The sequence below is a fragment of the Xiphophorus maculatus genome, chromosome 6 (assembly GCF_002775205.1).
Source record: "Xiphophorus maculatus strain JP 163 A chromosome 6, X_maculatus-5.0-male, whole genome shotgun sequence".
Taxonomy (NCBI): domain Eukaryota; kingdom Metazoa; phylum Chordata; class Actinopteri; order Cyprinodontiformes; family Poeciliidae; genus Xiphophorus; species Xiphophorus maculatus.
Window position 1 is genome coordinate 5,976,507 of NC_036448.1, and position 16,581 is coordinate 5,993,087.

The window sequence follows — 16,581 nt, forward strand, 5'->3', positions numbered from 1 at the left end:
AGATGGAGCGAGTGCAGGAAGGGCAGACTGAGTTGTGCCGTCAGCGATTAGGTAACCAGTTATTACGTCTGAAAGTTTGACACAGATCATCGCGCCTGTTCAGGCCTTCAGCAATGGGCGCTCCGAGGAAATGTTGAAATAGAGATGACGGTGCAGCGTTTCAGGATTACCGTGTTTGTTCACGGCTGTGGTAGTAGAGCAAAAGACGCGCGACGGATGTTTACAGCAGCTGTTGTTGCTGAGAAACGTGTCTGCCCTGTGTGCTGGATTTGTTTTAAACCCTATATGTAAATCTCCTTTACTTTTTTCCCTCTTCTTCATTGTTTTTTTGTTTGTTTTAATCGGAACATAATGTCAGAATCCTCTGTTTGCCTTATCCCTTTCTGTTCTTCTTCTTGGTTTTTCTCACTTTATCTAATCTTCACCTCAGCTCGCCTGTCGCTGGCAGGAAATGGGCGGCTCTTTTCTCTTACTTCCCAGCTGAAGCTGGGTGTGCAACGTTGGTTTCCTCTCCTAAAAAAGGGCTCAGCTGGTTCTCTATATTTAACTCGCATTCAGCCAGTCAGAGACTCCAAGATCAGGCAAAGGCACTTGACAACACCTAGCAAAAACATCCACTCATTCCTACCTACTAGGTAGTACATGGTTATTTCAAAACATTTATTACCTGCTACAATCATAACAACTATCTTTTAATAAAAATATTTATATATCTGTACTCAATAAAGAAGCATTCAGTCCTTACCAGTTGGATAAATGCAACAGTAAATGTCATTATGTGAACAATTGTATGAAAAGCTAAATCCGTCACTTGATTCAGTATTTCAATGGATTAATCACTCTGTGTAATGATTTTGCACATATGCTCAGATTTAGGCCTGCCACAATAACTAATTTTGCTGAATGATAAATTGTCCCGAAAGTTTTTGCGATAAACAATAATTTTGTTTAGAGACAGTTTTTAAGCAGTATAAAGGTAGTGGCATAACAGTGCGAGAACACGTTCTCAAAAATCAGTAAAATTTAAATTCTAACAGATATTTAACACTGAACCGGAAAACACATCAACAACACAACTCAAACAACAAATGAAATTAATTATGAAGTGTCTGTGAACAAAAATTGGATAACCTTTCCATCCAGTTTTAGGTAGAACGAGAGAGAGAGAAAATAGGAGGAATAAAAAGGACCTTTTTATTCCTCCTAGTCTTCTAAAACAGGAAGGATGCTCTTTGTTGTTCCATAACCTGCCTCTACATCTTGACTTAGTCTTATTACAAAAAAGATAGTACGCCATTTATTGTAATTCATCCGAGATATTGATAAAATTTTTAAGATTTCATCAAGGCCAGAGAACGGGGACCTCTTAGTTTTTACCAGCGGTTCGTTCATTAGCCTGCTTCAGCTCCACTCGTTTTTCCTCCTGCTCTCCTTAGCCCCGCCCCTCTGCCTCTGAGCATCACTCATCCGTTCCAGTTTCATCTATCATTCATAGATTGAGGGCCAGTTCATACAGGAGACTGCTGTGAGTGATAATGACTTAAGCCTTAGAGGAGAAGTAGGTCATTGGTATTTTCAATTAGTCCTTGTGTGAAGGGCCAAAGGGGATCTTTGTGAAAATTGCATGGGAAGAACAAAATGAATCTCCAGTTTATTAGTTGGTTGTTTGCTCTTTTAGTTTTTTTATTTTTACTGTGGTTAAAAAAAAGACAAGTTCCGAAGACTTCCTTTGTTTTGTTTTTAACGATCTTGACATGAGGTGTAAAGAGCTGTAATATAATCCCTTAAAATGAAAATGCAATAGCTTTAATGAGTTTTTAGCAATATTATACAGCATTTCTTTATAAAACATCATAAGATGGATAATGGAAAAACAAAAAAGGATTAAAAAAAAATAAAATAAGCACAATGAGGGGGTACAGTGGTGGCACAGGGGTGAAGCGCAACCCACATATGGAGGCCTTAGTCCTGGACGCGGCTGTCGCAGATTCGATTCCCGACCTGGAAATTGTTTCTCAAACATGTAGAAATTAGTGGGTTTTGCAAAACTGCAACGGAGACACCTTTTTTGCATCACACGAGTCACGTGATATTACTACTGGCGAAAATGACAAAGAAGACGACAGGAAGTAGAAGGAGAATGGTGTGGCTTTTTTTTTTTTTACTTATGTAAACAAACGTACAAACGTGTTCACATGTGATTTTAGTTGCATTTCTTATTTAACACAAACGCAGCAATTGCTAAATTGTGTTTTTTCAACATTAGCAGAATATCAACTAACTTTTGTGCACATCTGCAAAGGAAAGAGTGTTAAAGTTTAATATGTCAGATGGCTAAATGTGCTGCGTCCCATCACGGGGGCTTCATCCTCCGTCTCTCTTTTTCAGACGGTGGACATCCACAAGGAGAAGGTGGCGCGTCGAGAAATCGGCATCTTGACCACAAACAAGAACACCTCTCGCACCCACAAGATCATCGCCCCGGCGAACATGGAGCGGCCCGTGCGATACATCCGGAAACCCATCGACTACACGCTGCTGGACGACGTGGGACACGGCGTCAAAGTAAGAGAAGACGTTAAACAGTTAAACTTCAGACGAAGGCAGACAGAACCAGAGGTTCACTGAGGTGATAAATCAGTGAAGGTACTCCAGATTGGTTGCCACGGGAGATTAAAAGATTTTTTTTCAAAGATACATGAAAGAATCAAAGCAACACTCTGAATATGTTTCCGATGAGAGAATAACATTATAACAAGATATAAAGCTGGAAAAGAGTGGATTTTACATAATACCGCTCCTTTAAAAATGTCTAATCAATATCAGAGAAACCCAGAAATGTGATTCTGGAAGAGTCTGGAGTTCTGACATTAAAATGTGTGGGAACTCTGCGTGTCGCCCTTTACCAGTCGATGCTGAGCAGGTTGCTGACTGTGGCTGAAAACAGATTCACTAACCAAACCTCTTTTTTTGGGGGGGGTCCGGTACTGTCTGAAGCTGAACGTTGTTTGGTGTGGGTGGGTGTATGTGTGTGAGGAAGGACGGAGACATCTTTGCCAAGTGTTATTCACACATCCACATCCACTGTTGAATCGTAGAAAAAAAGAAATCTCTCAGCCTTCTTCCGTTTCATTTTGGGAGTTTTTTTTATATTTCTCCCCATGATCCATCCTCTCCTCTCCCCACTCTCTCCCGTGCGTTTTGTGCGTGCTCGTGTGTGTGTGTGTGTGTGTGTGTGTAACCGGTCATGTGCGTAATGTGTGATTCGGCCTGTGCGTCGTTTTTTCTTCCCCTCCTCCCCTCCCTCTTGGGTCTGTCTCTGTTGAGATAGCGGCTGTCTGCCGATTTTCAAACATCCGCTGATTCAAATTCAAAAGCCACTGTCTCCTCCTGTGAGAGCTGGCTCACACTGAGGCAGATCTGGCATGGCTGGCTATGCAAATCAGGCATCATTCATGGACACAAGAGATGATGGATCTCTGTAGAAATCAGTGCAGATCAGCAGAGCCGGAGGTTGTTGGAGCTCAAAAAAAAAAAAAAAAAAAGAAATCAAAGATTTAAAGCATTTAATTCAACTACGTTTGGAATTTATTAGGATTTATTTCTTGGTTTTAGCTTCCTATTTGTCTTCTTCTTCTTTTAAAACTCTCTCTGTCTCTCTCCTCCTTCCAGCTATGTGTGTGTGTGGATATGCATTTAAATAGATCCATGTGGACAGAAATACAAATTGCATTCCAGGCCCTACCAAGCCCTTTCTTCCATACACATCTGCAAATAGTTCAGAAGCAATGAAACTCGTCGCTGCCACACAGAAATCTACTGTGCAGCTTATTAGCGCTCCATCCCTTCGACATGTTTTGTTTAAGCTGTGGCGGATTCACTCGAGCTCCTGAGGCATTATCGTCGTCCTTCTACCTCTTCTTTAATTTCCCCTTCATCAGCCAAAAAAGAGAGCTGGGTATTCAGAGACATTCACACGTAGCGTGTTGACTGAGCTCTTCTCTTCTTCGCCACAATAACCTTAGTGGACATTTCTGAGAGTTACCACAGCGACAGATTTTCTAACAGGTTACAGCCTTCCCATAACCCGGACTGTCTGCTGTTATTTATGACCTCACAGTCTCTCATGGATCTTGTTCAATAGCAACGCTCGAGACATCAGCAGGCCACGTCAGTCAAACAGTATGTAGAGAACAAATGGGCTACGAAATTAACATATGCCAATTTTTTAAGAGTAAAAAAACAGGCTGTGTTTTCCCAGAGTATTATAAGCCTGGCAGGACACCGGGCTTTACTTGTGCTAAGCTTCATTTGTTTATCTGCTACAAGTTTTTTTTATATACACCAGTAATAGTGATAGGAAAGACAAGTTAAAGAGTAAAACGGTTGGAAACGCAACATAGTCTGGTTAGTATGTGAACACATAGGGAGACTGAGAATGGATGTTTTTCATTTCCGTTCTTTTTCCTTTCACTCCTTTCTAAGAAACAGTGTTGTTAACCAAGCTTAATAATAACTTGTTTGTCTCCTCTCTGCCTGCACTCAGTGGCTTAAAGCCAAGGTAAGAGTTGACTTGGTCTCTTTCTTCTCCTCTGTGTTGAATAGAATAGAAATTAGAGTTTTCATGACAACTAATTTTCAACCCTATTTAAATCAGTAGAGCTATGAATGAGCTCTAGACTTAACTCCTCTTTGCTTCTCTAGCAACACGGGAACAATGCAGCAGGACGAGGAGGAACCCTGTCCAGGACCAACCCGCCTTCACAGAAACCCCCGAGTCCCCCTATGGCTGGCCGGGGAACGCTCGGGTAGGAAGCTACAGCATAATGCTAAATACAACAAAGTGTCTGCAGGTTTCACCAACTCAGACTTACTTTTCCAGAGGACCAAAACTGAAATATTTGGGGTCTCTTTGTGGCTGTTGACAGTGGCTCTCTTAACCCCTTAGTGCAAACCTTTTTCCCGCACAGATTGCGTGGAGCATCGTGTGGGTTGGTGAAGATGAACATAGTCAATTTACTGCAATAAATTTACGCTTACGTAAAAAGTGCTAGCCAGCTAGCTAGCAAGCATTAAAAGCTGGTAGCTGGCAGCTTCTACCGCCTTGAGACAGTGCAGTGAGTGATAATGTCTGCGTCTGGACTCAGACGTTAGCCTGAAAGAAAAGTCCCATTAGTGCAAGACCTGTGATTAATGTATCTTAGGCAAACTTATGTTTTCTTTCATGAATTTAAGCCATTTTAAGGCCTTAATTTTAGAAACGTTAATTTAAGAATTTTTAAGATTTTTAAGGATGCACAGACACCCTGTAGAAATATTATTTTCCAATAACTCTTCTAATAGTAAATCTGATTACTCTTTGAGCTTTTTATGAAGGTTTTAACCCCTTTTTTGTTTCGATTGTGAACATTTTTCTTTCTCTACATACTGAGGTTGAAATCTGCTCTCTCTCTCTCTTTCGCCTTGCTGGTCTGAATCCAGGCGTAACACCCCCTACAAAACCCTGGAGCCCGTGAAGCCTCCGGTGGTGCCTAACGACTACATGACGAGCCCGGCCCGACTGGGGAACCAGCACAGCCCCGCACGCACGGCCTCGCTCAACCAGAGACCCAGGACACACAGGTAGCAAACATGAGACCCTCTGTCTAAATCAGGGGTCTGCAACATGCAACTCTGGAGACTTAAACATAAATATATTAAGACATTCAGGTTTTTACTAGTTTTTTTCCCTGCAATGTTAGTATTAAATTCTTACAGAGAATGACACTGAGGACTCATTCACACCATACCAGTCCTCTTTAATCGAACGCCAGTTCGTTTGCCTAGAAAGTCTGGATCATTTGTTGAGGTGTGAAGGCGCAATCAAACTCTGATGCAAATCAAAAAAAGCGAACTCTAGCCTGCCTGAAAACGTCTGTCTGGGTGTGGTTGAAGTGAACTCTGGTGCAGTTCGAATGCATATGTGAATCCCAAGCTGACCAGAGACCGCTCCAAAAGCAGGAGGCAAACCGTAGCACAGGGCATCTTGGGTAAATACAACCAAAACAAACGTGTGAGCCTAGCATTAGCGGGAAAAATGGCTTGTGGTTTTTCACCCAAAAAAAAAAAAAAAAAAATCCCACAACCACTAAAGTTAAACACCACTCCATTTGTTTACATTTTATGAAGAAGGAAGGCTGCACAATGGCGCAGTTGGTAGCACTGTTGTCTTGCAGCAAGAAGGTCCTGGGTTCGATTCCCAGCCGGGGTCTTTCTGCATGGAGTTTGCATGTCTCCCTTTGCATGCGTGGGTTCTCTCCGGGTACTCCTGCTTCCTCCCACAGTCCAAAAACATGACTGTCAGATTAATTGGTCTCTCTAAATTCTCCCTAGGTGTGAGTGTGAGTGTGTGTGCGTGGTTGTTGGTCCTGTCTGTCTCTGTGTTGTGACAGACTGGCGACCTGTCCAGGGTGACCCCGCCTCTCGCCCGTAAAGTTAGCTGGAGATAGACACGAGCACAAGGGTGGATGGATGGATGGATGGATGGATGGATGGATGGATGGAAGTTGCACTTATGTCTTCTTCTGGGGTTTTTATGTCATTTCCTTCAGTAGTTCTTGATGCAGCACCATCACAGGCGAGGAGGTGGACTGGTTTTTCAAAAGGTTTGATGCCAGTTATATGTATTTACATCTGTTTTTGAAATATATATGTGTAATTTACATCATTTTCCATCCCACAGAAAGAAAAAAGATTCTCTTTTTGCTAAATGTCATGTTTTTCTCACTTTTAAAGAAGAAAAAGGGGGGATAAAATGTTGGTTATTAAAAGACAAACTAAATTATAAGTTGTCCTTTTTCACAATGTCTTGTGACATTTGCGGTTCTGAAAACATTTTAAATGGCCGGTCTGAGAGCGGTAAAGGTGTGTGGGCTAAACGAACACACACCCAGATGCAACGGCAGACTGTTGTTGGTCCACTGTCGAGCTGCAAAACGCAACTGTGAAACACTTTTTGCATACCGCATGTGAACCTGCTACTATGGCGATGGAATGAATAAGTGTTGCGACAGAATGACACACGCCGGAGTAATGACGGCCTGCCAGACCCGGTTGTGTAATTAGGGCCTTCCTGAAGCTTCTTCTGCTGTGTCTGCAGCGGCAGCAGCGGGGGCAGCGGCGGCCGGGAGAACAGCGGCGGCAGCGGGGTCGGGGTCCCCCTTGCCGTTCCCACTCCGTCCCCTCCCAGCATGGGGCAAGGTGGGTGCCGGCAGCTGCAGCTCACTTCGTTTGTCCTCCATCAAATGGAGAATTCACATGGAATACAGCAGCCGATCGTTTCACCGTTTTAATCCTGGTTACCGCCCTTTTCCCGTCCCGCAGTGGCGACCTCCGCAGCGTCGGTGCCGCAGGGCCCCGGCTTGGGTCCCATCCCCATGTCCCAGTTCGGCACTATCTCTCGCCAGATCTCCCGTCACAACTCTTCCACCACTTCCTCGGCCTCCATGGTGTCAGCCACAGGGACCTACCGCCGCGCGCCCTCCGTCTCCTCCCAGCAGCCTCACGTCAACGGGGGCCCGGCGTTCCAACAGAACGCAGGTAGGTCAGGACTTTAGGAGGGAAACACTTTGGTATTCTTTCTTGCATTTCAACTGTAAAATCAGAGATTTTTTTACGTTGTTGTTGACTGGGATGAAAATGGTTGAGGAGATTTAGTTTGTCACATCACAGCCACATTTTTGTCTGGGATTTTATGTCATTGAATTGGAATAAATGCAAAAATAATAATTAGGGCCCGGACTTTAAGTAACTCCAATGAATTAATAACCGATTTTAATGTGTTAAATACTTTAACGCAAATAATCTTTTTTTCTTTTCTTTTTGTTTTTAACATACAAAAGTCTCAAGGCTTTGCTTTCATTTTTTCTTTTTTCTTCAAAAACAATCTAATGGGACGGTGGAAAAGACTATTGTTATGTTGAAGTTGTGCTTAGCAAAGTTGGCTTATTAGCAAAGCTAATAAAGCCTATAATAGCACCTGAATGCTAAACATGCTAAACATGTAGCAGAACGTTGTAGCACAAGGTCCTCATTTCTAAAGGAGTTCTATAAATTACCAGGGGTTCCTGGGTAGAATAACACCTTGGACCAATCTGACAGTTGAATAACAGATTAAAAACAATAAATATCTGTTGTTACCCTTATACTTTTACAAGTGCAAAATTAGCAGAGAGATATCTCAAAAAACTATCTGACTTTTTTCCAAAATGTTCTTTATGTCTGTAGCTGTTTTCCCCCCCTAAACTTAAGAAAAAACCTTCTGACTGTATCTCTAGCTGAGGCTTGGTCTCTTAAGTATTGTTCCAGACCGACTGAATTAAAGACAGTGCAATTTTTTTTATTTAAAATGTTTTTTAAGCAGTGTATCATTTTCCTTCCATCTCATAAATATGTGCTACTCTGTGTCAACCTAATACAAAAATACAAAGCTCTCTAGGCTTTATAATACTTATGCAAGACGCTGCAGATGATGAGTCGTGCTAACTCAGGCCTAGGATGCCGAAACCATCCGGTTTCCGTTCTGATTCGTTTCATCATTGCTTCTTACCACTTTACGTGACAAACCTTTAAACCAGCTGGAGGAAACTTACTACTCTTTAGACAAAGTGGGTCTGAAACACAAATGGCCGCCAGACAACGGGGGAAACCCATTCCTTCTTATCCAGGGAGTTGGATTTATTCTCCCCATTCTCCTCTAATGGCTCCTGCCTCCGAGGACGACCATCTTTCTTGGCAGAAAACGCAGAAGGACGAGGCAGCCTCTGTGCCGGTGTAGCGTAACCGGACTCAAAGTGACTCCTGGATCTGCGGCGGTCGGTGGCGATTACAGGAAGCAGCTGACACGTTTGAGCCGCAGACGGACAGCAATAAGGCTTTGGAGCGCAGCGAGACTGCAGACGCCCTTCCATTACATGTGATTTATGAGTCAGAGCTGGCATGTGTCTGCGTGTGACATCATCTTTGAGTGGGGACGGCTGTTTGCCTGTCTGCTTATCTCTTTCTCTCTTTTTTATTTTTATTTTTTGAGACGGTGGGGGTTAAACTGCTTTCTTATACAGGCATGATACGATATATATTCTTTAAATGACCTGGATTACTTATAAATGCTGTGGCTTTCTGAATGCTTTTCAGTAGGGCTGAAGCGATTAATCGGATTGACCACAATGAATATTTTATTGAAATGATCGTCAATTAATTGATTAATCGTTAACTGCAGAATGCAGACTCAACGAGAGCAATAATTCAACCAGACCTATGCAACAATATCTACATTTTGCACTTAAAATATATATATATGTATATATATATAAACTTTCTAACTATGTTCAGGTGCCCCAGTTTTACTTTCACCTCATTCAAATTCTGCACAAAAATATCTTATCTTAAATATCTTTTTGCTCTCCAATTATTAATCTGTTAATCCCAAAATAATCAACAGCTCAGCTGTATTCTGGATTGATTTTTCACATGTTGATGTTAGTAGTAGTTTTTTTAGATGCCGATGCATTCTTTGAAACAAAATGATCAATATGTTGTTGCATTTAGGCAATAACATGTTTGTTTGCTATTTAAAGAAGAAATTCAATTATCTGTTTATTTGCAATGAAAAATCTGCAGGAGGTGGAAAATTGTTTTATTTTATCCGATTAATCGTCAGAATATTTGACTCTGACGATTAATCAGCTGGTGAGCTCGCGCCGCTGCCATGTGTTTGGGTCTCCGCAGCTCTTTGCTTTCTTTTTACTGTGTCTGAAGCTTTCTGCAGTGTACAGTTTATTTTTTAATAAAAAAAACAGATGCTGATGAGGCATGTCCTCAAACTGAGATTAGAAGAAATTCCACTCTAGACCGGAAAACCGAAATGCATTTCGTCCTGTGCATTTTTGCCATCTCTGGCTATTTTATTTATTTATTTATTTTTTTGGTAGTCTTTCTTACCACGCTGACTTTCATGCTCTTGTCATGTCCTGTTTCACGTCTCCATCACTCTCCCTGTCCACCTCCATTCCCTGTCTCTCTCCGTGTCTCTGTCGCTTCCTCTGCTTTCTCGCCTGGGCGTCGCTGCTTCAGTGTCTGTGAATCCTCCGCCTCCTCCCCCCATGGTCCAGCTGACCCCGCAGATCCCCCTGACCGGCTTCGTGGCCAGAATGCAGGAGAGCAGTAAGTACAGCATCACACCCAGCTGCTTGTGAGGACACACACGCTTACACACATCCGGCTTCAGAAGGGCTAGCTTTTACTCGCGCGGCCTAGCAAGGTTGCTGGCGGAGGACCCTCTCTGATGTCTGGGGGGTTGCCATGGTGATGAATCAGCCCGGATCCTCGAATGTCTGTCCACCAAAAGGTGGAAAATGTGACGTGATGGCTTGTCCTGAGTTCTCCACCTGTCTGTGTCTGCCTGCTTAGAGTGCAGGAAACATCTGCAGACATTTAATCTGGAAATTTGGAAAAGCCTTACAGGGGCGGTAGCCCAGGGCACCAGCTTTTAGGGGTGGCCCCAAAGATTTTTTAAATTAAATTAAATCTTTATTTTTATCAAGTAAAATGTCAGAGGAAAATTAAATACTGAAGAAGAAAACAAAATATATATTACAATAACAATCAAACATAAGACAATAAAATTTCCACACCCAGTTTGACAAAGGAGAGGAAAGAAGACGAAGCTTATGAAATCCTACCCCGAACTGTCTCATCCAAATATGTCCCACATCACACATATTTACACGTCTATGAATGTGTGAATGTGTGTTTTGAAAATATTGTATAAAACTTCATTTAAAACTTCTAGGCCAAAATTATGTGAGTTGTAAGATTTTAGGAATTATTTTTTTAAATAAGAAACAAATCCTAGAATTATTAGAAGATTATGAGGTTACAGTCGATTACTTTGACAGCAACAAGGACTGATTGGCTGGATGACATATTAAACCTACTTGGGTTCATACCTGCAGATGCATAGAGGGATTATTTGTTTGTAAATACGCAACTTGACTGCAGATACTGCATGGGTTGCCATGGCTACCTGCATTTACCTTGCTGTTTTAACATTATCCAGCATGTTGTTGGCATAATACAACTGTTTATCACAGCGAGATAAAATAAGTCATGCCACCAAATTGACATCAGTGGAGGAGAAACGTCTTAAAGAGCCAAACGTATCATTGCATGTAGGTGAGTGGATAAATGACAAGAAAAAATGGCCGTCATATTTCGCTCACTTGGAACATTAAAGCAGTTTTGTTCACGGTAAGGTCACCAGCGCTCAATGGGATGAAAGTGTACATGGTTTCTAAACACATTGCAATTAGATGCGATTTTTTGTTGCTCTGTGCCTAAAGCTCACAATACATTAAATAAAATAAGCTTACCGTATTTGCAAGAATAGATAATAGCAGGCCGTAAGTTAGAATCACGTATTTTAACAAGGGAGCTTCCCCGGAGAGGGATCTTCAAAGGGTGGGACATTTCAAACAGGCACTACTATCGCTCCGCGTATCATCCTTAAAACTGTTTTATTACAGAAACCTTTGCCAGAAATATACTTAAAGTCTGACTAAATCCGGAGTTTTTACTGCAGGTAACAAAACTGCTGTCCGGGGTCGTTTAATTGTGAACTTAAAACATCGCTGGAGTCAATTGGTCGACCAATGAGAAAAGGGAGGTTGGAACCAAAGAGTTGCTTTAGTACATGAGCAAGACATTGTTTATAAAAACGCATCATGTGAAAACAGATGTGATGCCAGACAAACATATTTTTAGTCAGGATCCTTCACTGCCCTCTACTGGTCAGAGTATTTCAACATTTCTTTGCTGCGTTCTTAAATTAAAAAGAAAGGTTTGTGACGACTTTTACTCAGCATATTTAGATCAAATTGGACCAAAAAACTAATTGTTTTCTACATTTTCTTGTGTTCCAGTAACAGACAGTCCAGCTCCGCCTCCTCCACCTCCCCCAGAGGACATAGGTGTGTTTGAGGAGCCTGCTCCCCCTCCACCTCCTCCGCCTGTGGACTACGAGGAAGAGGAAGCTGCCGTCGTTCACTACAGCGATCCCTACGCTGATGGAGACCCCCACTGGGCCCCCAAGGCATTCTTAGAGAAAGGTCAGTGCCAGTGGGGAAGGTAATATTATTCAGAGTCCCTACACAGACTGGAAAGGATAGAGTGTCATTTATGTACATACAGAGCTCAGTTCAGTTTGGTTTACGTCAACTGTGTCAAGATGCAAAAAGGACTAAGCAAATTTCTTTTTTCTATTGCATAATTAATTTCACTTTACATAACTCCCGCTTTAGGAGCCGTAGTTTGTGAAATACTTTACGAATTAATTCATCCTATATGAAGACTGTTATGAATATCTTGACAATCAACAAACGAACGAGGCAATTAGTCTAGTTTTTGTCTTTTATTGAACTTTCAGAAATTACAGCTAAGTGAAAGAAATGCTGAAAAATTGTTGAGAAACAATTCAAAACCACTACATTTTTTTCTTCTGCTCTGAATCAGCTTTACTCCACATGCATACCAGTTGTCCTGGCAACCGACTGACAACACCTCCACTAGCCTAAATGTGCCTAAATCTTCTACACCAATAAACACGCAAATATTTCCCCCACAAAAAAAAGCAACAACAAAAAACAAAGCATTCTGTCCGCTACAGTTTTATGGTTTCAGGCCTTGTGCTTATTTTGCAATTATTAATATAACACTAGCTCTGGCTAACTAGCTAATTTAAATGCCTGTTCTGCTGATGATCTGTCAGAGAATAAGCATGTGGGTCAACTTCTTTTTGTTAACTGAATTCTGCAGTACATCTACATGGTAAGGTTGTCAAAGTCAAGCTAGCATAATGAATGATCTAGTTAGCATAATGAATTATCTGCTATATAAGTGCATAGTAAACATTTGTAATTCTTGTTAAAAAGTGGGCTGATGTTGAACATGGAAAGGTCTTGAATTTTGACATGGAAAATTTGTACTCACCCAGTCCTTTATATTCACTAAACAGACAGCATCTTATGTTTCTTCTGACCCAGTTGTGGCCATTTACGACTACACGAAGGACAAGGAGGACGAGCTGTCTTTCATGGAAGGCGCCATCATCTACATAATCAAAAAGAATGACGACGGATGGTTCGAAGGCGTCTGCAACGGCGTCACCGGACTCTTCCCAGGAAATTACGTCGAATCAATCATGCATTACGCTGACTAAAGAAAATAACCCAAAAAGCGAAGAAAAACCTCCACGAATGATGGAGCTCAGTTTTTTCTAAATATAGATCTACATATGTACAGCCATGTGACGAGAAACGAAACTCCCATTTTGAGTAAAGTGCCATGGTGACTCTTTTTCTTTTAAAGGATTTTATTTAGATCCGCGCGAGTTGTGCTTGCATTTATTTAGTCTACTAAAATACGAATGTTGCACAAAAACGGGGAAGGAGTTTAATATTTGACAGGCTGCGGTCTGCTAATTTACACTGGAAATACAAAAAGGGAGCCTCACTAGAATTTACCCGTAACCATACGTTTGTCATTTCAAACTACTGTGAAATATACAGTAGATTCAGTCTGAAAACTGAGACGAGGCTCCTTTAGCTTCAAACTGCTACCTGATTATTTGCACTGCGGACCACCAGAGCGACTCTTCCCTCCGCTTCAAACGGACAACTACAACGCCAACAAGTGCGTTTAGTTAGGACACGACTGAATGTTCCACCCTGTCGAAATCACGAAAACGTTTACGAGCGGGAGTGTGAAGGTGTGTGTATTTACAACGCTCTGTGTCGAATTACAAAGGAAGGTTGTACAGAATGCATCAATAGGCGAAAACAAAAAAAGAGACAATTTCCTTCTTCAGTCTGGTGGAGTTTCTTTCTGTACTCTAACGTGTATATAACGTGTAACGCGACCAACTGCCAGTTCAGTACATTTTGTCGGTGTGCTTCGTCAGTGGAGGTGAGCGGTGCCAAGGTTGGGTTTCTTTTTCAGTTTAGCTCATTTTTACTTGAATGTTCCATTTTTTGTCCTCAACAGCCACGGCGCCATTTCCGTTTTGGCGGAGGGATTGTGTCTCTTCCGTTCTGATTCGGTCGTCGCCGCTGCATTCGGCTTCAGGACTCACTGTTGCGTCTGTTCATGTTGTTTTCCTTTGTGTCGTAGCTGCACTGATAGTTATCAACGACTGTAGCGACTTTGATTTTCCGTCTCGCGTTTGATTGCGGCGCGCCAGTCGCTGTCAAGAAGGGAGCGACGAAGGACGCCTCGGGAGAACTCGTTTATTCTGCGAACATTTGCTGGTGCGGCGCTTTCCAGTTGGTGCTCACCGACCCGAACAACCTCAAGTACGACACTGCTTAACGGAGAATTGTAACGAAGGACGCAGAGGCGTGTCTCTTATTTTCCAACGTCGCTCGCTTTTTGATTGTAAATTCCTTCAATCATATCTGTAATGTGAATGTAGGCAAACCAGCAGTAGCGCGCTGTTAGTCACTCCTGATCTTTGGTCCAAGATTATGTGCTAAACATCTCTAGCTACTGCTGAGAAAATATGTTTAAAGGGATATGTTAGCTTTGCTAAGCTAACATTCTATTAAAATTTTGAGTAGTAGTTCCCTTACCTGCGGTAGAGACAGGAAATATTCCAGTGAGTTTGCGGAAAAGTTAAGACCTCAGCTAGTCAGTCATTGTTTCAGCTAATCTTCTGCTGCTGTCTCCCAGCCAATTAAAATGCTTGAAATGATCAGAAAACCTGGGGTGTGATGGATGCAGCGCAGTCCCATAGAAAACAAATGTTGTAGGCTCCTTATTTTTGTTGCTTCCTATTCAACAGAAGCGGGCGCTAACTACCCATTGACTGCACTTGCGTGAAAGTAACAGAAAGTGCTTAAATGACCGACATGTTTGGTCTTTTCATCTGATACTTCAGTGCCTCCCTTTTCTAATGTCGCCCTGTGCAAGTGCCCAGATCAAGAGCCACCCACTGCCCTTCAAATACAATGCTACAGTAGAGGATATGACATAGGGTTAGGGTTCACATGTAAATAACCATAACTCAGTCAGCAGAGTTTAATGTAGTAAAACAGATACTGTATGCCTGAGAAAATAGCAGCAGGAAATGGTATCCTGTGAAATGTTGACAATAAATATCCACTTATGTAGCCGTGTACACCACAGATATAAACATTTTTCAGTTTCCGTTGTTTTAAATGGACGAAATACGATAAAACGGAGGAGAGGTGGTGTAACTGACTAGCTGTTAGCTTCCTACCACTCTCACTCTTCTACAAACTCTCTCTACACTCTGACATCTCTCTGCTGCAGGTAAAGGAACCGCACTTCCAACAATATGTGAACTACACCTTTACGGTCTAAAGAATGAGGGCTGTTGGTAGTTTCCTCTCTAAAAAGAAAACCCTGCTCCTACAAAATGATTGTTGGTGGAAGTAAAACTCCTACATATCTCAGAAGCCTATTGATCACACACTCGTTTGTACTTTGAAGTGATGGCTTTTTATCATTTTTACTTTAACAGAGAATGTCCTGATGTGAGCAGTATTCGTTCAGCCTCTCTGCATGATCGTGTGTCATTTATAGACTATGATTCTCCAGTGCGTCTCTGTCTGGATTGTATTTGACATCATGAGGCCGTTTGTGGGTTTTTTTTTTAATTGAGAAGACAACTTTTTTCTACATGATGCATTTTTAACTTTGCATTTGACTTGTTTTTTTCTTTTTTTGTACGTGAGAAACAGCAGAGAAGCGTTTGTTCGCAGTTTGTATGTGAAGGTTTTATTTATACCCTTTTTGTTATTTGGAAATCATGAACTGGCCACTGGCGGGAAGAAAATGTTTACTCGCCCCCTAATGCCAGCGCACAACGAGACATGGACACCGTTTCTCCAACGTGTTTTCATATGCTCAAACGTGGAATCAAGAATAAGAAGAAGGAAAAAAAACGTGTAACTTAAATGTTCATGGGAATAGAATCTGTTTGTCCTCCTCTCAGTTTGTACATAGAATGTGCTCATTGAAATTTATGTACAGTCTTTTTGTAATAAACAACTCATTGAAACAAATTTTAAAGTAGTTTTTTTTTTCCCCCAAAATGAAATGGAAGTAAAATTCCAGATTTTTCAAAATCGGTCATATTTTCCTTGGCGTCATATGGATGTTTATTGTGACGTGTATTGACACTCTGGGGTCAGAAAAAGACAGAAAAGTATAAATTTGCACTTTTTTTCTGTGGTTGGTTGAAGGTAGCATTAAGTTCGGTTCTTTTTACCTGAAAATAATAACAATAAAAAAAAAACTTACTTTTTTGTATTACGTTGTAGCAAAGTACATTTCTTCTGATATGAATAACTTGCTGCTGATTACGCTTCACATAAACGTGTTTGTAGTTTCAGCAAAGGCAGCGGAGGAAGTGAACGGAGCTGTTCGATCTCTCGGCTCACTTCTGGCAGTGAAGGATTGCTGTAGCAAGGACAATTTCCAGCAGGCTTCATAAGCTCCTGATGTGTTAATCAAATTTTGCCTGAA

At 41.6% G+C, this 16,581-nt stretch overlaps 1 protein-coding gene across 5 annotated transcripts in view; it reads left to right on the plus strand.

The window, feature by feature from the left end:
- Window positions 1-16,118, plus strand: part of LOC102225665 (abl interactor 1-like) — a 29,873-nt gene extending 13,755 nt beyond the window's left edge. Inside the window, exons 3-11 of one of the 5 annotated variants that reach the window (XM_023335117.1) lie at window positions 2,389-2,565; window positions 4,547-4,561; window positions 4,705-4,808; window positions 5,482-5,622; window positions 7,139-7,243; window positions 8,529-8,557; window positions 10,066-10,200; window positions 11,958-12,143; window positions 13,077-16,118. In XM_023335117.1, coding sequence (XP_023190885.1) covers window positions 2,389-2,565; window positions 4,547-4,561; window positions 4,705-4,808; window positions 5,482-5,622; window positions 7,139-7,243; window positions 8,529-8,557; window positions 10,066-10,200; window positions 11,958-12,143; window positions 13,077-13,252 — 1,068 coding nt within the window. In that variant the 3' untranslated portion in view covers window positions 13,253-16,118. Of the gene's footprint in view, window positions 1-2,388; window positions 2,566-4,546; window positions 4,562-4,704; window positions 4,809-5,481; window positions 5,623-7,138; window positions 7,244-7,362; window positions 7,579-8,528; window positions 8,558-10,065; window positions 10,201-11,957; window positions 12,144-13,076 lie in introns of all 5 variants that reach the window. The other 4 variants (XM_023335112.1, XM_023335114.1, XM_023335113.1 and 1 more) reach the window with 4 other exon arrangements.
- The last annotated feature ends 463 nt before the right edge of the window (window positions 16,119-16,581 follow it).